Source organism: Cyprinodon tularosa, unplaced genomic scaffold (assembly GCF_016077235.1).
Source record: "Cyprinodon tularosa strain WSP-4 unplaced genomic scaffold, ASM1607723v1 ctg338, whole genome shotgun sequence".
Lineage (NCBI taxonomy): Eukaryota > Metazoa > Chordata > Actinopteri > Cyprinodontiformes > Cyprinodontidae > Cyprinodon > Cyprinodon tularosa.
Window position 1 is genome coordinate 1,585,992 of NW_024039050.1, and position 23,694 is coordinate 1,609,685.

Sequence of the window (23,694 nt, forward strand, 5' to 3'; positions counted from 1 at the left end):
ACATCAGACGATACTGTCCTGGTGTTCCTCCTCTTAAATCCTATCAGTCTTTAACAAGCCCGACTGAAAATCAGCCCCATAGCATGACTGGACCTCCCGTCATATATATATACACATATATATATACACATATATATATACACATATATATATATACACACATATATATATATACACACATATATATATATACACACATATATATATACACACATATATATATACACACACATATATATATATACACACATATTTATATATACATATACACATATATATATACACATATACACATATATATATACACATATATATATACACATATATATATACACATATATATATACACACACACATAAAAAAAATATATATATAACTAGTTGAAAATAAAGTTGTATATATGTATATATATATATATATATATAAATTAAATATATGTAAAAAAAATAAAAAATATATATATATATGTGTGTATATATGTGTATGTATATGTATATATATATATATACATACATACACACATAAAAAATATATATGCATATAAAATAAGTATGTATAAATGTTCTGTAGTATTTAAGACTGAAATAATTAGTTTATCTGCTAATTTTAGAGACTTTTTCATCAAATATTCTTAGAGCCAAATGACAATACTACAGCAATATTTACCCCCTAAAATGTTTCAGATTAAATAAAATACAAAACAAAACACTGAAGTCAAAAGAAGGCACTAAAGAATCTCAGAGTCTGAAAAACTACAGATCCTTTAATAAATGAATCTTTTACATCTGAACCATGAAATGTTGAACAAAGGGAGCTTTGAATCCAACCAAAGATCTGCAGAGAACCTCATCATAACCTACAGTAAGCGAACACAGCGCCATACCATTGGCCAATCGCTGCTTGTTGTAATATCTCCATGGCAACAGCAGCAGGAGAACACGTTGGAAGCGTCCCAGTGAATCTGCAGCTTGACAACAGATTTGACATTTTTCTGGGATTCATCTGTGTTCAGTGGAAGGAAAACATTTCAGAGGGTTTCAGCTCTGCAGCGCTTCTGATTCTGTGTGAATCTTTAGCAAATAAAAACGCTGCTTTCTGCTGCAGTTTGTCTCCCCCTGCTGGGCACTCCCCTGCCACTGCAGCTTCCTGCTGTTTCTTTGTTTCCAGACAAAGCAGATGGACATAACAAAAAAAAAAAGCTACAGATGTTGCTGGTTATTCATCACTACTGACAGTAAACCTTAAATAAACCTAATAATAATTTAGTAACACTCCTCTGATGTCTTTTCTGTAAAATATGCAGTTTGATGAGAGGAAAAAGAGATTGTTGACATTTCTCAACATAAATTGTGTTTTTTTTTTCTTTACTGTTCATCTTTGGGTTTAACAGAAAAATAGATAATTTATTCTATTTGCCCCTTTAGTTCAGCTCTTGCTTTTCCTTCCTGGATCACCACCCTGAGACCTGGTTCGTCTCTCAGTCCGTGTCCTGACCCTGGTCCGGTTCCCCGTCTTGGTCCTGGTCGCTCCCCTGATCTCCTGCGCCGTTTTTATGCCAAAAACCCGTCTTTCCACTCGCAGCACGGCGTGGAGCAGACACCAGGACTCCACGTCCAGCATGAAGGAGAAGAGCTCCAGCAGCCAAACGAAGGAGCGCGGCAGCATGGGATCCAGCTTGGTGTAATGACTGCTGCACGCCCTGCAGAGAAGAACGGCCCGTCTGGGATTACTATGACATCCCCTCATCGGTTATCCGGTGGCCGAGGCCTTAGAACTCACCAGGGATGGCAGGGGTGGAGGGGGAGATGCCAGTATTTTTGGTTGCATGGAGCCGTGGAGCCTTTCTGATGAGAGACGACGCCGTCGAGCTTCATGCGGTGCAGACTGGGTCCGTCGGATCCGTCCTCGTCGCCCCAGCAGAACTGGAAGCTGGAGGGCCCCGAGTCCTGGACGGCCGGCGGACCTGAAGCCAGCTTCTTCAAACACATCTGGATGTTTTCTGAGATTCCTGCAGGAAACACAGAGTGACTGTTGGTTATTTGAAGCTGGGCGTACGCTCTACGATTGTTTGCCCTTTTTTGGACCGACTTTCCAGTCGTGTGAGAATTTTTCAATTGGGCCGACTTTCAGCTGCGTTGTGTCGTGTACACGCGGGTAACGATGGGCGATCAGCCTCTAACAACCACCTCCCGATCAGGAATCGTAAGGTTGGGAGAAAATCAAACATATTTGGAATTCAGTCAACCGTCATAAGGTGGTCGTCGGCAAATTTCTAAGCGGGCAAACAAAGATTCTTCTTCCTCTTAAGCCGGGCATACACAGTGCGATGTTTTCACGCAGCTACAGCTCACACTGTACGAAGAAACTGCTGAGTTTAAAAGTTCACAGCTCACGATGTATGTGACTCGACGCTCTGATACGATCTTGCCAAGGCAGCGCATTTCACTCTAGTGAGCTTCAGATTCCTCTTCTACTGGTTTACGGATAGACGAGTCCGAGTAGCTCCATCTCACTGCAGAGCTGAGTCCCACCTGGTTTTTAGACGTACAGTGTGAGCAGGTAGATCGCATCAGAGAGTAGAATCACACAGTGTGAGAACAAATAGGGCTGTGCGATAATTCAATGATATATATCGATCGATAGACGTGTGGCGCAATAGAAATAAAGCGGGTCGATAAAAGTTCGATAAAAAAGAAACGCAGTTTTCCTTCCTTCTCATTGTAGCCTAGCATGTAGGTTTATGCTAGTCACTGCTTCCCCCTAACCAATCACAATCGTGGACCCAGGCACGCCGTCACAAAGCGCCGCCCTCTCAAACCACAACAGAGAGCACATGAAGATGTCGCAGCAAGGAGAGGCGGAGGAAATTGTTTCAAAGAAGGGTTTTTGTAGTTCGGCAGTCTGGCAGTCCATTTATTTATTTGTTATATTTATTTTGGTCACTTTTCTGGTCCCTTTAGTTTATTCTTTGTCAGTATTTAATAACATAACCCAGGTCTTTTAAGTTATTTTTCTTTAAAACAATTTTGTTATGGTTAAAAAAGTTGGTTAAATAAAGATTTAATTTAAATAAATTCTGTGTTTGTGATTTTTATTAAAATTAAATCATTTAGCAATATTATAAAAAGTCCAGGCAGAGCTGCACATAAAATATGGTTTCAAACTTTTCAATAATTATCAATATCGATCAATATGCATTTTTTTTTTAATCGATAAGCTTTTTTTTGCCCAGCCCTAAGAACAAACATAGTGAGCTGTGAACATTTAAAATCTGCAGTGTTGTCATACAATGTGAGCTGTAGCTGCGTGCAACGATTGAAAAAAAAGGAATGGGAAGCGGCTGTTCCAACTGTTGCATTTCCGAATTCTCTCGAGTGGTGCCCGACTTTACACGAGTGAATAAAGTGAATGTGATTGGTCGATTATCAAGGGGGCGGGATTGTTGTGGCGGAAGGTTCGCAAGCAAGTTTGATTGTAACCAGTTTCTCTGAAGCATCTTGCTAACCAGTTAGCATCTTAGTGCTAGCAGGTTCCCAATGGGAAATTCCATTGGGACCAAGTAGCACTAAATTGGTGACTTAGAAACGACGCTGTCAAGGAACGCTATGGACAGCGGAAACATGCAAGAGGAGGAGAGTTTAGTGTCGGAGGTCGTGGATGAGTCTCCTCAGTCATCCATTTTTTATTTAGAGGAGGAAAGCGGGGACGAAGATGTTGTGGAAGAGGACGCCAGGGCCGCAGAAGCTTGGTTTGGTGTAGAAGGCTTCCAGCCGTACATGTTTGAGCCCTTGCCTCGCAACGCTGCCAGTTCTGTTAGCTCTACGCCTGCCGAAGACACAGACGTCCATCCCTGTGAACACTGGGACGCAACTCAATTGGAAAGGAAAGGATTCTGGTTTCAACCGTTGCGTATATTAGCTGCGACATATGAATCAAGATGCTATGACCGAAAACATTTGATTGACAGACGATCGTTGATATATGATTGGCTGAATTTAGGTATTCAGGCTGACGTAGAACTAAGAAAAACACATTTTAAGGCAGGATTTTCTTTTTTTTTTAATAGAAATTTTCTAACTTTTGGGACAATATTATCTGATTAAATTTATATACATGTTTAAGCCAGAATGATTTGACATTTAAATATGACTACCATGTGACTTTAATGTTCCTCAGATTTTCTTTTTTCTTAAACAGAAAACAACCAAACGCCACATGATGGTGAAAGTTAAGCAGATGTCGTCTAAACCTCAAAGTAAAACTTAAGAAAATGAAACTGTATATCAGTCGGCTGAGGTTGAATTTCTTTTCTGATTTCTTTTTCCTTATGAACAAGACCAAACAGAAAACCAAAAGGTTCTTACTTCTCCTCTTTGTGACATAAACTCTGTCCTTCTTGTTTATGTAGAACAGTTTCTTTCCTTTCCACTGTTTCCTGTAAAGAAATAATCGGCGTTAACAAGGTTGTTGAAGAAATTAGAATCATATGAACCCTTCTGATGCCTGCAGCCTCCAGAGAAGCAGAAACCCTGAACCCAGACTTGCAGGTCTCACCTGGCGATGTCCTGGCTCCTCCTCTGCTGAGCCTGGACCAAAGCGGCCTGAACCAGTTTGTACCACTTCCTGAAGCTGAACAGGTTTCCTGTGATCGAAGAAACAAACAGAATAAAGCTGATTAGAGTGAATATGTATGCAGACACTTAACATAAACCATGTTTGAAGATAGAAATGTGTATAAAACCAGATAAGCAGATGAACAATTAGAAGAATAAAACCTTTTAGGAATGCCGATATGTTTCAGAAATTGAACTACCTATTCAGTAAGCAGACATGGAAAAATACTTCCAAGTGTTTCCCTGATGGAGCAGGAACAAAAAACACCAACATCTGTTGTGCAAGAACAGAGTGCAGATTTCTTGGACTCTTCTCTCTGCAGGGCGACTCTGGGGCCACTCACGCCTGCTAGTGAGCATATTCTCCCTCTGAAGAGCCTTGTAAACCCTTTATACACAAGCATACTCATGGATATCTACGACAGGCGTTTGGTTCCAGGTGTCCACACTGAAAAAAATGAAACTATAGATAAGTAATTTTTTCTTAAAATAAGTGCATTTGTTCTTGGATTGAGGAGGTAAACAAGAAATTTTGCCAATGGAACAAGACAATTACACTTAAAATAAGAAAACTCAATTTCATTGTCTTATTTCAAGTGCATATTACCTAATTATCTTATTTCAATGAGTAAAAATACTCATTCCATTGGCAAACTACCCCATTTACCTACTCAAATTAAGGGAAATACACCTAATTTAAGAAATTTTTAGTTATTTCCAGATCGTTTTTCCAGTGCACGGATACATGATGAGACTAAATACTAAGCTGCAGCTAAACTGCAAAAAATGTAAATCTAAAGAAGTCCTTTTTTCTTAAAATAAGCTAGTTTTTATCTTGCATTAAGGAGGCAAGTGAGACTCTTTGCCAATAGAAAAAGACTATTTACATTTAAAATAAAAATAAAACAATTGCATTGTCTTATTTCAAGTGCATATCATCTGATTATCTTATTTTAAGAGTAAAAATGCTAATTCTATTGGCAGATCATATTGAAAATATACTCAAATTAGGGCTAATATTGACTGGGTGTCTGTGGGATCCTCACTCTTCTTGTGGTCAATTTTTTCTGATTTCTTTGTTTTGTTTTCCGGTTTCTTTCACTCTCAGTTTATGCAGGTGCTGAAGGCCTCTACAGCAGCAGCCATTCAAAATGTCTCTTTCCAGTCAAACGCAGGCGAATGGCAGCTCACTCCCCTGCAACTACCAGCAAAATCCCCTCCATCAACCCAACATATTGTTTTTTTACTCTGACTCCACCCTCTCACTGAATCAGAGTCTGACCAGGTGATGATGCTTCTCTTTAGATCCTAATGTCCACAAATCATGACAGAAAGAATATTTTAGTACAAAGATTGAAATTTAAAGGCACACTATGCAACATTTTTCAGTTAATTAATGTGTTCCATAACGTTTTGGATGATTAAATGAGTCATTTCAGGTTGAACAAAGGTATTCTCGGCCACCCTGGTGGTCTGTGGGGGAAATACTGCACTTGCAATTGCAGGAGCCCTCGGCCCGCACCCACAGGCTCAGAAGTCTCGCGAGAGTCGGTCTTGCTTTACAGCGAGAACTGCTACACCCCCCAGTTAAAAGCATGCTCGTTGCTAGCACAGTGGCGATCTTTGTGCAGTTATCATGGCGGAACCAGCGTGAAAACAGCGAAAGCCCATGTCGGAGCAGGCAAGAAAGAGGAAAAGGGCTCCAGACAGAGAGAGGAGTCGTACACGGGTGAACATCGGGCAAGCTTTTTCTGAATGGCGAGAGCTAAAATAAAAAGAAGGCTGCAAGGCTGACGCGGACCTCGCGTTTCTGCTGATGCGATTGTAAGTAACATTGGAATGGTTTCTCTCTCTCTGTGTGCATGTTCATACTTTCACTGTGTTAGTCATTCGTTGCGTTCGCCTGTCTGCTAAGCTCAAAACAACCACGCCTGGCTTGACGGAGAAACCAGGAGAACAGCTGAGCATATTTACGACAGTGCACTTTTAATTTCGCCCTCTGGGGGGAGCCTCGCTGGAAAATCAACCCCGGTTGCATAGTATACCTTTAAAAAGGAATTATAGGGGACCGGACAAGGAAAGTGGGGACATTTTGAATGGCTACTACTGTAGAGGTTACTTTATATATCTTTTATTATTATTTATTATCTTTTCCCCTTTCTCTCTCTCTCCCCTTAATTCTTAGACTGCAAAAACGATCTAGAAATAAGTAAAAACTTCAGATTTTAGGAGGTAAGTAAGATGATTTGCAAATAGACTTGATATTCTTACTTAGATAATACGCACTTGTAATAAGACAATAAAATTGCTTTTTCTTATTTTAAATGTAAATTGTCTTGTTTCATTGGCAAAGAGTCTCACTTAACTCCTCGATTCAGGAAAAAAAATAACTTATTTAAATTTAGTTTGTAGCAGTGTATAAAGCAAATATTGTTCAGAGTTGTATATACACTGCAAAAACAATCTAGAAATAAGTCAGTTAAACAGCTAAATAAGATGATCTACCAATGGAATTAGCATTTTTACTTTTTATCAGATGATATGTACTTGAAATAAGACAATGTAATTGCTTATTTTAAGCGTAAATAGTCTTGTTCCATTGGCAGTGTCTCACTTAACTCCTCAATTCAAGAAAAAATTTGCTTATTTTAAGAAAAAATGACTTATTTAGATTTCCAATTTTTGCAGTGTAGCTGCAGCTTAGTACACTGCAAAAAATTGAAATCTAAATAATCTAATGAGACTCTTTGCCAATGGAACAAGACTATTTACATTTAAAATAAGAAAACATAATTGCATTGTCTTATTTCAAATTAATATTATCTAATTATCTTATTTTATGACTAAAAATACTCATTCCATTGGCAAATTATCTTATTTACCTGCTCAAATTAATGGTTAATACACTTAATTCAAGACAATTTTTCTCATTTTTAGATGGTTTTTGCAGTGTATTTAGTCTCATCATGTATCCATGGACACCTGGAACCAAACGCCTGTGGTAGATATGCATGAGCATGCTTGTGTATAAAGGGTTTAGGAGGCTTCTTCAATAGCAGGCGTCAGTGGCCCCAGAGTCGCCCTGCAGAGAGAAGAGTCCAAGATATCTGCAACTCTTTCATTGTTTTCTTCTGTTCTTGAAGCAAGAGGCGTTTATGTTTTTTGGTTTCTGCTCCATCAAGGAAACACCTGGAAGTATTTTTCTCTCTTACCTCCTCAATTCAAGATAAAATGCACCTATTTTAAGAAAAAAATGACTTATTTAGATTTCCATTTTTTGCAGTTTATCCCCTCTACCTTTCCGTCTGCATGTTGGTTGCATACGTTCTCAATCTGTAAAAGTTTTGATTGATTAGACTTGTATATATATATACACATATATATATATATATACACAATACATATATATACATACATACACATATACATATATATATATACATACATATATATATATAATAAAACTATATATATATAAAAAATATAACAGATATAATATATTATAATAAAAAATTATATAAATAAAATAAAAACCATAAAATTTAAAATAATAAAAAAAAATAAAATAAAATATAAAAAAACATTTAAAAATATATTAATATATAACTTATATATAATAAATATAAAAAATTATAAAATTTAAAATAAAATATAAATAAAATTTTATTATAATAAAATATAACAAATAATAAATTTTAATTCCTTTTATTTTTTTGGGGAACTTTTTTTTTATTATTTTAATATATAAAATAAATTAAAATTAAAACTTTATATAACATATATATAACATATAATATAAATAATTTTATAAACATATATATAAAACATATATATAAAATAAAATTTATATTATAAAATAAATATAAAAATAAAATATAAAATATATATATATAAAAAAAAATAAAAAATATATTAAAAACATATATATAAAAAATTTTTAAAACATAAATAATAAAATACAAATACATATATTTATAAAATTAAAATATTTATAAAAAATATATATTATAAAAACCCATATATATAAAAATAAAATATATATATTATGTTTTTAAAATTTAAAATATCATAACATAAAAATATAATTTTTAAAAATATATATAAAGCAATATATCTTATAAAAAATAAAAAATATCATATATTTAAAACCCAAAATTTTTTTATAAAATTATACTATATTATAAAAACATATAAAAAATATAAATTTTAACATATAATAAAATAAATATAAAACATTATATTTTAATCCCACTTTTATTAAAAAAAAAAGTTTTGCTCCCCCCCACCCAAAATTATTGGAATCAGGTTTCCAATCACTTCCATGGCCACGGGTTTGGTATAAATTAAAGGGCCCTAGGCATGCAGATTTTTTTTTTTAAACATTTGTGAAAGAATGGGTCGCTCTCAGGACTCAGTGAATTCCAGCGGGGAAAACGTGATGGGATGCCCCCTGGGGAAAAAAAACCCCCTTTGTAAAATTTCCTCTCCAAAAATTTTTCCCACGTAAAACTGTCAGTTTGTATTAAAAGAAAATGGAAGTTTTTGGGCCGACAGAAAAACTCACCCAAACGAAGGGGTGGGGCCCAAAAACTGACGGAGGGGGTCAGGGGATGCGAGGGCGCAAAAGGCAAGGGGTTTCGCCAACTTTCTGCAGATCAATCACTACAACCCCCAAAATTTTCTTTGGGGCCTTCAGATTAGCAAAGGGAACATGCGCAGAGAGTTTCATGGAAGGGTTTTCCCGGGGGTTCGAGCAGCTGAAACCCAAGCCATCCCTTCACCAAGGGAAATGCAAAGCGAGGATCGGGGGGGTTGAAAGCCCGCCCCCAAAGGGGACTTTTAGAGCAGTGGAGACGGGGTTTTTGGGATGACGAATGCGCTTCCCCTTTGGGCAATCTGATGGAGGGGGCCCGGGGGTTTGGGGGGGGGTTCCCAGGGAGGGAACTTTGCAAATGCATTGGGGCCAATTTTAAATTTGGGGGGGGGGGTTTTGGTTTTTGGTTTGGGGGTTTTTTTTTAGGAGGGGGTTGGCCCCTTATTTCCCCGGTAAAAAAGGAATCTAAAAGCTTCACCCCATCCAAAAGACTTTTTTGGGACAATTCCATGCTCCCAACTTTGGGGGAACATTTTGGGGAGCGGGCCCCCTTTTCCTCTTCCAAAAGACTGTGCACCGGGTGCACAAAGAAAGGGGTCCATAAAGACAGGGGATGACAAGTCTGGTGGGGGATGAACTTGACGGGCCTGCACAGAGTCCTAAACCTCAACCCGATAGAACACCTTTGGGATAAAATTAGAGCGGAGAACTGAGGCCGGGCCTTTCGCCCAAAACATCAGGGGACCTCACAAATTTTGGGAAAAAAAAAAAAAACCCCCAAAGGGGCCCCCCAAAAAAAGGGGTTTTGGGGGGGGGACGCTTTTTAAAAAAAGGGGGGAAAAAAATTTTTTTTTTTTTGGGGGGAAAAAAGGAAAAAAATTTTTAAAAAATTTTTTTTTTAAAATAATTTAAAAATATATATAAAATAATATATTAAAAATTTTTAAAATATAAAAAATAAAAAAAAAATTTTTAAAAAAATATAAAAATAATAATATTAAAATTAAATTTAAAAAAATATTCATATTTTTTACATAAAAAAATTTTTTAAAAATTTTTTAAATTAAAAAAAAAAAAAATTTTTAAATAATATAATAATTAAAAATTTAAAAAAAAATATAAATTTTTACAATAAAAAAAAAAAATTTTTTTTAAATTTTTTCCTATTAAAAATTTTTAAATCCCCAAAAATAAAAAAAAAAAAAAAAACAAAATTTTTTTTTAAAAAAAAAAATTTAAAAAAACCCAAAAAAAAAAATTTTAAAAAATTTTTTAAAAAAAAATTTTTTCCTTTTTTTAAATTTTTAAAAAAAAAACCCCAAAAAAAAAAAAAAAAAAAAAAAAAAAAAAAAATATAAAAAAAAAAACCCAAAAAAAAAATTAAAAAATTTAAAAATTTAAAAAAAAAAATTTTAAAAACCCCCCAAAAAAAATTTTTTTAAAAAAAAAATTTAAAAATTTTTTTCCCCAAAAAAAAATTTTTTAAAAAAAAATTTTTTTTTTTACCCAAAAAAAAAAATTTTTAAAAATTTTAAAAACCCTTTTTCCTTAAAAAATTAAAAATTTTTTTTTAAAAAAAAAAAAAAAATTTTTTTTTTTTAAAAAAAAAATTTTTTTTTAAATTTTTTTTTTTTAAAAAAAAAAACCCCAAAAAAATTTTCCCCTTTTGGGGGGAAAAAAAAAAACAAAATTTAAAAAAATTTTTTTTTAAAAAAAAAAATTTTTTCTAAAAAACCAAAAAAAAAAAAATTAAAAAAAAAATAAAAAAAAAAAATTTTTTTTTTTTTTTTAAAAACCTTTTTTGGTTTTTTTAAAAAAAAAAAATTTAAAATTTTTAAAATTTTAAAAAAAAATTTTTTAAAAAATTTTTAAAAAAAATTTTTTATATATATATATATATACACATAATACATATATATGTATATATTTCCCCCTGCAATTTGTTTCCACTAATTGAAATGTCTTTAAATCCACATTAACATGAATCATCAATGCTCACATTCAACGACACACAGGAGCTCTTTAAGCTGGGCACCGTTTCATTCACAACACCTGTCCCATCAACCAGGAATCAGAAATACTTTAATAATCCCTTCTTGTGAAAGTATATCTATCTGTCTATCATCTAGTTTAGTAAGATCTATTCCTGGAGCTATATTAGAAAAACAGGACATACAAAAAAGAAAAGAACGACTGAATAATATCAAAGATCAGATGAGGACCAACCTGAGTCACCATGGGAACCAACCTCATTAGACAAATCCCTGAAACACAGAAGAGACAGTCAGAGAGGTGCAGCGGGGGGAGGAGGTCTTCCTGACCAGAGCGGACATATTACCACTCGGTGTGGTCGTCCAGGCCGAAGAACACCTTCATGGTGACGATGATGAGGGCGGCGGCCTGCAGCTCGTACTGCGGCAGGACGAGACGCTGCGAGACTTGCACCGTGTGGCATTTCTCATCGAGCATGTTTGCGCGGTCCATAAGGATGCAGACCCACTTGTGCAGCTCGTCTGAAGACAAAAAAACGTGAGGAAGGAGGTTAGAGGTCCTGGTGGTACCGATTGGTCCTTCAGGCGGGGGTAGGGTTTTACCGGGCAGGTTGGCGTCGATCAGGTAACGCAGGCAGAGCCGCGCTGGGTGGAGCAGCGTTTGTGGGACGATTGGAGGGAAAGCAGGAAGCTGCAGGAAGAGAATCAGGCTCTGGGCCTCTTTGTGGACGGAGCGGTAAGACGGGATTATCTACAGGAACCAGAGGAAAGAAGCAGAACGTTCAGACGCCAAAATACCATAAATCCTTAATTGAAGCAGTTTGTACCAATTAGTCTCCCACTTTCAGAAGGATCGTTCTTAACCGGACTCTACTGCAGCTGTCAAAATATTAAGATTGAATCTGTTTACAGTTTAGACAAGAAGAACATTTATCTTTAAATAATTAGAACTAGGGCTGCAACTAAGGATTATTTTGCTAATCTGATTGATCTGTCAATTATTTTTTTGATTAATCGATTTATAATTGGATAGCCAAAAGGGTTTTTACAGAATTAAACCAGATGACACTTATGCTGCGTTCAGACCGCATGCAGCAGGAGCAGCAAAATCGCGTCTGCTGCTTCATTTTTTATGCTTGTAAAAGTTTTGTTCTGACGCGCCTGGAGTAACCTGACTCCGCCAGATGGATTTGCTCCTCATATCCATCTGGAAACCTTCCGTTGAAGTAATTTTGGGAAGGGGCGAAAATTAGGGTTGGGAATTGAAAAGATTTTCACGATTCCGATTCCCTTTTCGATTCTATGCAACGATTTGATTCTTTATCGATTCTTTTTTCGATTCCAATTTGGGGAAAAAAGAACAAACAGTTTGATTATCAGCATCAACTTTGTTTACTTAACTATTGCACAATCTTACAAAATCAACCAGATCAAGATGTCCACAGGAAATGTAAAACTGGAGTAACATCCGTGTTTAAATGAATAAAAATACAAGAACAAACTTAATAACCAACAATGTCTAATAACAAACGATGGGATTAGGGCTGCAACTAACGATTATTTTAAAAATCGATGAATCGGACGATTATTTTTTCGATTAATCGATGAATCGGACAAAAAATATTTTTTATAACAACCTCTTTATTCCAAAATAAACATTTTAGACAGAACAAACAAGCACACAAGTACAGGTTGCTCATTAACTGTACTGGTGCAATATGAAAAATAAATGTTTGTGTTAAAACTACGCAAACTTACATGAGAAATGTAGCTGTACATCCACAAAATATAGGGTACTTTGTTTCATAAAGCGCAAAAAAAGACATTTTTGTTTTTAAAAGCCCCTAAGGGGTTCAAACAATAGGTCCCCCCATTTCAACAAATGAGTTTTTTTTAGACTAGAAGAGTTCTGCCTTTTAAGACAGGAAAGTATAGCAGTTAAAGTTGCTACTTGAGAAAATACTGAACCATAGAGATAAAAATAGCCCTGTGATTCAAATTATAAATTGTATTTGGAATAAAAATGAGAGAACTAGGGGTGCTAAAAAACACATCCTCCAAAGACTCCAATTTACATGGGAATGTGGCATATAATTAATTGACATATTACTGATCTTGCTGGATTTTATTCTGCTTTACTTCCATAAATTCCAGGATCTTCTTTACTTTATCTTTGCCAGAAGATTTAAACTTTAAAAGCCTTGCCCTCATAATTTGCAAGTTAATTTATTTATAAAGTAAATGTAAACGCTGCTTAAGCTAATTGAAATGAAATTAAAAGTAAAATAAGTAGCCAACCTTATCACTGTCTGTAACCTACTAACACAGTAAGGAAAGCATCAGATGAGCTACCTGAGAAACTAACGTTACGTTTCCCCACTTTAAAACCAAACAAACATGGTGGTTCCGTGCCATGTTAATTTCTTTTGAAAAAAGTTGCATGTTATCACTTTTTTCGCTTTACAAAGCGCAGGCTATTTTAATTATTGTGATCAATTTGCGCCGTCAATCCCGGTGCATGCGCGCTTCATTTGCAGTCTGGACGCTGAGGCTCTGACTGCAGCTGAGAGGGACTCCTGCGGGAGCGGGGGGATGCGCCCCACGGCAGAGTAGGAACGATACATGCTTTCACGTAAGAGTCTCCAAAAGCCGCCAGTGAAACCGAAAAAAGTCGCCAGATTTGTCGCTAGTCGCTTTTTTGAAAAATAGTCGCTGGAGGGGTCTGAAAAGTCGCTGAGTTGGCAACACTGCTCCTGCGTCGCTGACTCGCTCTGCCATATTTTTTTTTCTTCCTCTTTCTGTCAAGAGGCAGTGATGACGGCGCGGCGGATGACGCAATAATCGCGCGACACAACTAATCGATGATGAAATTCGTTGCCAACGCTTTTAAAAGTCGATTTTTATCGATTTTATCGATTCGTTGTTGCAGCCCTAGATGGGATAATAACCTATTTTAAATAACAAAAAATACTAATTATAAAACAGTAGTAGGGAAAATTAACAGTTATTTTGCAGAAAGATGAGCATATCTGCTTTTTCTGGAAGGATACAGGATCTTTCAGGGCTTAAGGTGTCTCCAACCGTGAGAAAACCCTCTCAGATGGGATGGAGGAAGCCTGCACACAGAGGTACTTTTCAGCTAGTCCAGATAGCAAGGGCAGCGTATCTTGCTTGTTCCACCAGCAAGTGTGGCGCTATCCCTGCAGGGGATGGAGGGCAAGGTTTTACAGAGCTGGATTTCCTGATCTACCCTCTGGGCTAAGGAAAGACGGGGCTTTGATTCACAAAGTGACCGCAGCTCGTTGTCTTCCTCCTCGAATAGTTCTTCCAACTTGCGTAACTTGCGTAACTTACGTAACTTACGTAAAAAACGTGACGTAAGTCGTGCTCCACAGAGCCGGCGCTCTAGGCTCTGGTGCTGCGGGAATCGAAAAAAGAATCGTTCAGCGAGCTGCCAAACGATGCCATGGAATCGGAAAATACGGAACCGGTTCTGAACAGGAACCGGTTTTCGATTCCCATCCCTAGCGAAAATACTGGTTAGCTGATTGGCCTATGTTGGTGATAGACGGGCCAAATAAACCAATCAGATCAACGAAGCATATGACGTACTAACAGAGCGACGACGAAAACACAACCACAAGCCAGGCACAAGCCAATTGATAGATCAAACTCTTGCCGAAACCAGTCGGGAGGAGAGCAAAAACATCTTTTCCTCTGAGAAAAGCCTCCAGAGCAGTGTTTTGCTCTTCTTTCAGTGAAGAAATACTCTGTTGCTCGATAGCCACGCTAACGCTACTTTCATCGGCTGAAGCCGCCATGTTCTTTAGACTGAACTGTCGCGCTTCTCGTTGGTCACACCTCAACCCGCCTCAAAGCCAACGCTGATTGGACGTTCGTTTGGTGAACGGCTCCAAATTTTCTTTAACGGAGAGTCTCCAGACTGATTAGCGAGTGAAACGTGGGTCTGATGCGCGTTGGGCGGAGCTACCCAATCATTTCTTTGCCTGGAACAATGGCAGCTATATTTGCTGTGATCAGTGGGTAAAAAGTAGTTTTAATATGCGTGTCTGTTGTGAAGTTAGCGGCTATACTGCATCAAACTTTTTTCAGATGCTGGTAGGAAACATATATTCCCAGTTCTGGGATTTAAGCCGCCTCTAATGCCATTAAATTACTTATTTCTTAATTGTATAACTTTGGTTCTGTTTCAGATTTTCCAGAGTTAAATGTGGATGTTTCCAAACCATGGTGCTGCGACCTCTTGTTCTCCTAATATGCTAAACCTTTCAATAACAAAAAAAGCTCTTAATGACATTAATGTGTAAAAGCATAAATAAATGAAGGGGCAGATGCTTTTTTTTTGCTGCTGAAATCACGTGCAGTGTGAACGTAGCATTACCGTCAGCACCCCAAACTTCCTTCAGGGTTCCTACAGCATACGGCAAGTTCAATTCAAGACTTTTTAATGCCACTTGAAATAAAAATTTAAGACCAAATTCACAAGAAACACAAGAAAAACCTGCTTGCGACAACTTAACCCAAAGGTTTATTTTAACATAAACCACTGCACTAATGTTTCAAATGTTGAAAGCTTCCCATACAGGAAGAAAGCTAAAAAAACACAAATGACAGATTTATTTGAACAAATATTTAACTGAATTCACAAACTTTGTTTTAGCAGGGAACAAAACAAATCAGTTTTAAAGCCACAACATAACCAGTGCTAAGTCTTTTTAGCAGCTATTTTTCTTTGTATGGTTTTCTTAGTATGTTTGATTTGGTGATAAGTGGAGGCGTTGCAGAGACAAGGGTGGAACTGGAACTACCGGCTCTTTCTCTCTAACTCCATTTTGACGCTTTGTGTTTCGTGCTTCGCATGTGCGACTCCACTGCCTTAATTCCCATCGTTCTGAGCTTGAATGAGTTCTTGCACTAAATCCACTGAGCCTCATGTATGTTCCCTGGTTTTATCCATGGAGAAAACTCTTGGCTGGAGACAATTTTGGTTACATTCACACTTGCTCATGTTTTCCAGACAAAAAGTTTATGGTGCATCTCCCAAATGTCCCGGCAGCAACAACGCTTTATTGGTTCCGCTATCGGGACGGAACCAATAATGGCGAGCCGTTATTTTTTTAAATAAATAAAAAAGATAAATTTTAATGTTTTATTTAGATTACAAAAATAAATCGTAATAAAAATAATCCTATTTATGATGTTTTAAAAATTAAGACCTACGAAAGACTGATTTAAGACATTTTAATACCAATTAAGGCCTTAGTTTAATTTTGAAGAATTCAATGCCTTTTAAGACTTTTTAAGGACCCGCAGGAACCCTGTTCTTATGCTCTAGTAAATTATAATTTAGTCTAAAAAGCATTTTTATTAAATGCAGACTTTCCAATGTTAGCATGAGTCTTGCAGAGTGAAAGTAGTTCCCAGCAGCGCCAGCGACCAACCTCGACATTGAAAAGAAGAGCCTCAGATCCACACAGCTTCATCTCGTCGGGAATTTCCTCGTAGGCGGTCACATACGGGACGTGGCCGTCTTTCACCAGCCTGAAAGCGGCGCAGGTCAGGGTGAATCGCTGAGTTAGGAGCAGCTATATTTAAGGAAAACCTTTAATGAACCTCTAGTAGCTTCTGGAACTTTGACACAGCGGTGCTGCCTATTGCACCACTGAGCTGCCTGGTTTTTTATGTGAATTACAAAAATAAAATCCTATTTATGACAATTTTAAGACTTACGAAAGACTGATTTAAGACATTTTAATACCAATTAAGGCCTTATTTTTATATTGAAGAATTCAATGCATTTTAAGGCTTTTTAAGGATACGCAGGAACCTTAAAAAAGTTTCAAGGTATAAATACAGTAAATAAAGAACTTCAACCCACCTGAGCAGGTCGCTGAGCGTCAGAGCTTCGCGGCTCCAAACCAGAGCCAGGTGAATCAGAGCCAGAGTCTTCCTCATGTGCAGCAGTCTGCGGATGGGGTTCGATGACGCGGTCGAGGACGGACTTTTGCTCACTGGTCCCATCCAAGTGCTGGTACTCTCTGAGATTTAAATTCCATTCAATTCAGTTTATTTCTATAGCGCCAATTCACAACATGTCATCTCAAAGAACTTTCCAGTTCACCAGATCATCCAGTTAAATTGATTCAAAGTTTTCTATCTAAGGAAAACCAGCTGATTGCATCGACTCATTGACTCTTCAGCAATCCCTCACACTAAGCATGCTTGTAGCGACAGTGGAGAGGAAAAACTCCCTTTGAACAGGAAGAAACCTTCAGCAGAACCAGGCTCAGTGTGAGCGGCCATCTGCTGAGGCCGACTGGGGTTCAAGGAAATACCAAAAGCAGCTGTAAAAGGCGGGAAAACACACAGCCAGGCAGTCGAGCTCCGAGCCAGCTCCCATGTCAGAGGATGAAGAGAGCACATCCAGTTAGTCACAGTCAGAGAAACAGGACTACACTGGAAAACAGGCCAAGCTCCAACATCTAGAAACAAAGGTGTTGATGGCAGCAGCACAGCTGATATTTCTCTCCAGGATGGAGTCACAGCCAAACAGGAACAGACCAGATGAAGCTACTATGAGAAAAAGCAGAGAGAGCAGAACGTTAGAGATTGAACTAACAGATTCTGTAGAGAATAGAGATAGAATGAAGCAGAATGATGAAAAAGGGGTCCCTATGTCCTCCAGCAGTCTAAGCCTATAGCAGCATAACTATAGAGATAGCTTTTAAACCGTTATGGTTTAAAAGCTGAGGGGTTTGGGCGTGCAGTTGGAGCAGTGGTTAGCGTGCACGACCCCGGTACTTTCTCACTTTCCTGTCAGCCTACTGTCAAAAACCGAGCCACTAGTGCCATAAAAAGTTTTCACAAGCCATAATTGCATTCTGAGCCTCATCATTTACAACAGCTCTGCAGTAGAGGAGAAGCAGGTTGATGAATTGGACGCCTGGTTCTGAGGTCCGTACCTGTATTAGAGTCAGCTGAATCAGCTGAATCAGACAGACCGGACCTGCTGTCCAAGGAACTCCCCGACAGCGGGAAATCTGAAGCACTGTCCGAGTCCGAGTCCTGCCCTTCCTGACGGGGAAAAGGAATATTTGGCTTTAATGAATCCATTTCAAATTTCCTTTAATAATCTAACAAGAAACTAATTCATATTTTTAGAAGAAAAAGCTTTATCATAAATTATATATGACTTATCTTTCTGTTGGAACCAAAAACATAGTAACGATAGTGGTAGTAATTTTAGTTCATGTTTTCACCACTAGAGGTAGCTGTGGCTAACCTGACAACAGCCAAATGCATGTCTCGCTCCGCCTAGCTCCACTCACATACATCTGGGAACCCGCTCATTGAAAGTGATTTCCCCAACCGAATTTATGGTCTGTCCAATCAGGACGCAGGGCGGGTGTGTCCTGGAGTGGAGAAGCGACCGTGAGATTCCAACAACAATGGCGGCTCGCATTGAGGAAGCAAGCGTTAGCATTGATGCTGCTTTTTCTTCTGTGTTGTCCAATCTATCTGATATTGTTTCATTAAAAGAACATCAGAGAACGGCTTTGAAAGCTTTTGTTGGTGGAAACGATGTTTTCGCCCTTCTCCCGACCGGATTTGGCAAGAGCTTGATCTACCAAATGGCTCCTCCTCTCACAGCGTCACGGGTTAGCTTTGTCGTGAGTGGTTGAAATAGCACGTCAATAAAGATGACAGACAAGTGGCTTATCCAATCAAATGCAAGGAGTTTTGATAAGGCCCAGCCTTCAGTAAAGGCAATTCCTATGGCGGGTTCCCAGATGTATGTGAGTGGAGCTAGGCGGAGCGAGACATGCATCTGGCTGTTGTCAGGTTAAGCTGTGGCGCCTTTGATGCCATAAAGAAGTTAATTTTAAAGCTTTTAAGTAGTCTGTTTTCAGATTTTTTTCTTCTTAACTATATTATTGCTATTTATAAGATGTTTTTATCCAGGGTTTCACATAATTCTTCCATATTTAATTCAAATTCAACACTGCAAAAACGACCTCATTATTTATTTTTTAGTTATAAAATTACTGAACTAAAGCGGTAAATAATTGAAAATATTTGAGATTTTATTAGGATATATGCACAACAATCATAAAACGTAGAAAATGTGTTAAATATAAATGTGTTGCTCCCAAATTAGAAGTTTTAGAAAAACAGAGTAATCTAAAATATAGAAAAAAAAACAATATGATTTAAAGAAAAAAAATGTTATTTATAATATTGCTATTATATTTTGTTATGTTTTTTTATATCTGAGTTTCAACAGTGTTAAAATGAGATTATTTAAATACTGCATCATTTTTCCTGGATTAATTGCCATGTTGCTGCAGACTAAAGCGCCTTTTTTAAATCTAAATAAGTCATTTTTTCTTGAATTAAGTATTTAAGTGAGACACTTTGCCAATAGAACAAGACAATTTACACTTAAAATAAGAAAAAAACAATTGCATTGTCCTATTTCAAGTGCATTTTATCTAGGTACCTTATTTAAAGAGTAAAAATACTCATCCCATTGGCAAATCATCATATTTACCTGCTCAAATTAAGGCTAAATACTCTTAATTTAAGACATTTTTACTCATTTTGAGGTCGTTTTTGCATTGTTGAATTTGAATAAAGAATTAAATATGGAAGAATTATTTGAAACCCTGGATAAAAACATCTTATAAATAACAATAATAGTTAATAAAAGGCAAACTGACCCTTCTGAACCTGAAACTGTTAACCGGGTTGTCTGTGTACGCCTGCTGGCTCTTCTGCAGGTAAAGCCTCCACATCTGACACAGAACTTCGTCCTGAAACAAGCGGAAAAACGGGAGAAAGATCAGACGAGCGTCGGTCGGCTGCCGACGTCGGATCGACGGGAACGAGGAGAGCGGACCTTGAAGTGCGGACTGACGCCCAGTCTGAGCAGAGCCTCGGCCTGCTTCTTCAGGATCAACTGGAAAACTTCACACACCATCAACACCCTGCAGCGCTCTGAGGGACAACAGCTTATCAAAACATCTCACTGAGACAGAAATAAGCTTCAGAGGTTTTGGCTCCACAGGATAAAGAGTCCAAGATGTCCGGATGAAATACTGACCCGCCTTCTTAGCTCTGGATTTACTGGAGATCCAGGAGATTCTGTTAAAGTCACCAACGAAGGAAGTGTCCACAACCTCTTTGGTTCTCTGTGGAAATTTAGACAAAACAACACGATGAGACACTTTGGAAGAAAAACTGTGACACCTACAGGATGGATGAGGTACTGCATTGTGTAGAAGCTGCAACACTGAGAATAATTCAACAGTAGAGAGTAAAGAGGAAGGTTTGACCTTGCAAGTATCTTGTATTTATTTTGTCCTTTACCTCGATAACGTTGTGACAGGATCTGCAGTAGAAGCGTCCCTCATCTGAGATGCCCCAGTCCACAGCAGCACACTGAGCGCAGGGCTCCCTGTATTCGGCCTGATCAGAGAGACAGCACAGAGGGACGGGTGAGGGAAGGGACATGAGAACAGCTACAGTCTGACCGGATAAATGCTGACACTCAGGATATCATTAGGAACCAGCTGCAGCAACAAGCAACTCTGTTATAACACAACACAAGTGCCATTTACTCACATAAAAGTATTTAAAGTCGTAGGGAAGTCATATTTGATTTGAATGTAAAATCATTCTGGCTTAAACATGTATATAAATGTTCTCTTTATCAGATGATATTGTCCCAAAAGTTAGAAAAATTTCTATTTAAAAAGAAAATCTGTGTTTGTCTTTCATTATCTTCTGCAGGCCAGTTAGTTCTACATCAGCCTGAACACCTAAATTCGGCCAATCATATATCAACGGTCATCTGTCAATTAAATTTTTTTCAGTCATAGCATCTTGATTCATATGTCGCAGCTAATATACGCAACGGTTGAAATCAGAATCCTTTCCTTTCCCATTGAGTTGCGTCCCAGTGTTCACGGGGATGGACGTCTGTGTCTTCAGCAGGCGTAGAGCTAACAGAACTGGCAGCGTTGCGAGGCAAGGGCTCAAACATGTACGGCTGGAAGCCTTCTACACCAAACCAAGCTTCTGCCGCCCTGGCGTCCTCTTCCACAACATCTTCGTCCCCGCTTTCCTCCTCTAAAGAAAAAATGGATGACGGAGGAGACTCATCCACGACCTCCGACACTAAACTCTCCTCCTCTTGCATGTTTCCTCTGTCCATAGCGTTCCTTGACAGCGTCGTTTCTAAGTCACCAATTTAGTGCTACTTGGTCCCAATGGAATTTCCCATTGGGAACCTGCTAGCACTAAGATGCTAACTGGTTAGCAAGATGCTTCAGACAAACCGGCCACAACCAAACTTGCTTGCGAACCTTCCGCCACAACAATCCCGCCCCCTTGATAATCGACCAATCACATTCACTTTATTCACTCGTGTAAAGTCGTGCACCAATAGGGAAAATTCGGAAATTTAACCGTTGGAATGGCCGCTTCCCTGCGACCTTAAACATTGGGGGCGGACTCAGATTTCAGCTTTCAAAAACCTACAATGCAGCAATTGATTTGATTCCTTCCCGCTATCATTGCAACTCCAACCACCTTACTGGGGAACAGAAGACCTCGCCTATTCAGCCAGGCCAACAATTCCTTTTAATGACCCCCTTTCAGAGACATAGACAGGTATGGGGCATCGCAGGTTAACAAAAGCAGCCAAATGACCCCCATTCCAAAGGGGTGGACCCGTTCTTCCAGTTCAATTTGCATGTTTTCTAAGCCAAAATAAGGCTTTGTTTTTGGTCAACTCTATAAAGAATTGAACGCATCGCTATTTCTGACATTTTGAATTGAAAGAGCTTCCTGGATGGGAAGAGAAACGTCTTCAAACCCGGAAACAAAGTCCAGTGGATTGTTTTTTTTAACCTTTTTGAAAGGACTATGACCTGGATGACTGAGAATCTTCCCCAGCTAATCATGGCAATGCTTTTACCATAATCATATCAAAGATAAACAGCAAATATCTTGTATAAATATATTATAATTCTAAACTAACCGAGAAAAAGTGACTATAGATAACCATGGTTTGTCATGGAAATGCAGAATACATAAACCTACTAAATGGCCACGAAATGATATAAACATTCATGTTTTTGCTTTTAACTAAAGTATTACTTCATAATTACTGTCACCGATTGATGGACAAGATGCTGAAAATCAAGGCTAAGTATTTAATTGTCTTTATAAACGTTTGAGTTTTTTAAAATCCCTAAATGTTTTTAAAAATATAGTTTTGCCTAAGGAGTTTGGCACGAATTGACTAGCTAACACTAACCGCTATCCCTTTCCGTCACATTTAAACAGTTGCTAAAACAAAGTTTAAAATAGCTGAATACGGTCTAAGGGGAAAGAATTGCATATGTTTACTCCAAACATATCTCAAATAGATTTTGGGCCACCCTCTGTATCTGAAGCAGCACAATGTTGATGAGCCCTACCTAAAAGCAGCCATAGTAAAGCCCCCTTATTCATTTATCTGAAAATGTTTCTGCAGTGAGCGAAAACTTATTTATTGAAATCTTTTTCAGCCGATAGTTTAAAAAGCTCCTTTCGATTCAGATTTTCTTCTTACTTTTCGTTTAAAAAGACGTTACACAGTGTGTTAATAAGAAAATATTGTAAATACTGGTTTTGTCAAAGGAGTCTGGTGAACCACTAGCTTTTCTCTGGGAAATTTAGACAGAATTGCTATTTATAATATCACCACTTACTGTATCCTCTTCATCCATGACGGCAGTTAAAAACCAGGCGGTTATGTTTTGTGTTTTTTATCAGCTTTTCGTCTGCAGTCGCAGCATCATGTGGAACACAGGAGCGGCTCGGATTTCTTCTTCTTTGGTTTCCTGCAGCTTGAAACCCACACCGCCGCCCACGTGCCACTGCCACCTACAGTCGAATACAGGAACTGCAAGATCGAACCGGTTCAATAAACTTTGTGGCTTTTAAGAACTTTTTAGGATCTTTAAACCAAAGAAATTAATGTGTTTTCAAAAAGTTTCTCGAAGTGTCGGACGTGGAAATTGCGTAAAGTTGTTATAGTGTTCATAAAACAATTCTCAAAAACATTTTTTCTACTAGATTAATTATTTTTTCCACTGTCGGATTATTATTGTTGGATTATTTCTATGATGTTTCCTTTGCTGGGGTTTATAAGGTTTTACAGTCCCTCACTCTTAAAGCGGATTTAGATGAGATCAGAGATTATAAATAGGGCCGCCAGATGTTACCGCTATATTCTCTTACATAACGTCACGAAATTAGTCACTTTCAACTTTGTGTTTATTGATGTTTTATTTCAGGATTGAAGGTTTAATAAATTTATTTATATTTTTCTTTCAATTAAATCACGGCCACATCGGGGGGCTCATGTTTCACAAGTGAACTCACGCGGAACCTTTCACCAGGACGTCAAGTTCACTTCAGCAAG

General features: G+C 37.7%; 1 protein-coding gene across 1 annotated transcript; it reads right to left on the reverse strand.

Moving 5' to 3' along the window:
* Nucleotides 1-735: 735 nt before the first annotated feature.
* Nucleotides 736-23,117, reverse strand: taf1b (TATA box binding protein (Tbp)-associated factor, RNA polymerase I, B). The gene is made up of 15 exons (XM_038294312.1): nucleotides 22,979-23,117; nucleotides 20,589-20,687; nucleotides 20,323-20,410; nucleotides 20,119-20,216; nucleotides 19,940-20,032; nucleotides 18,182-18,293; nucleotides 17,098-17,257; nucleotides 16,661-16,760; nucleotides 11,802-11,949; nucleotides 11,546-11,720; nucleotides 11,434-11,471; nucleotides 4,555-4,642; nucleotides 4,365-4,435; nucleotides 1,780-2,008; nucleotides 736-1,699 (listed from the first exon to the last, which is right to left on the reverse strand). The coding sequence occupies exons 1-15, from the start codon at nucleotides 22,994-22,996 to the stop codon at nucleotides 1,426-1,428; spliced, it is 1,791 nt and encodes a 596-aa protein (XP_038150240.1). The 5' UTR covers nucleotides 22,997-23,117; the 3' UTR covers nucleotides 736-1,425.
* Between the last annotated feature and the right edge of the window lie 577 nt (nucleotides 23,118-23,694).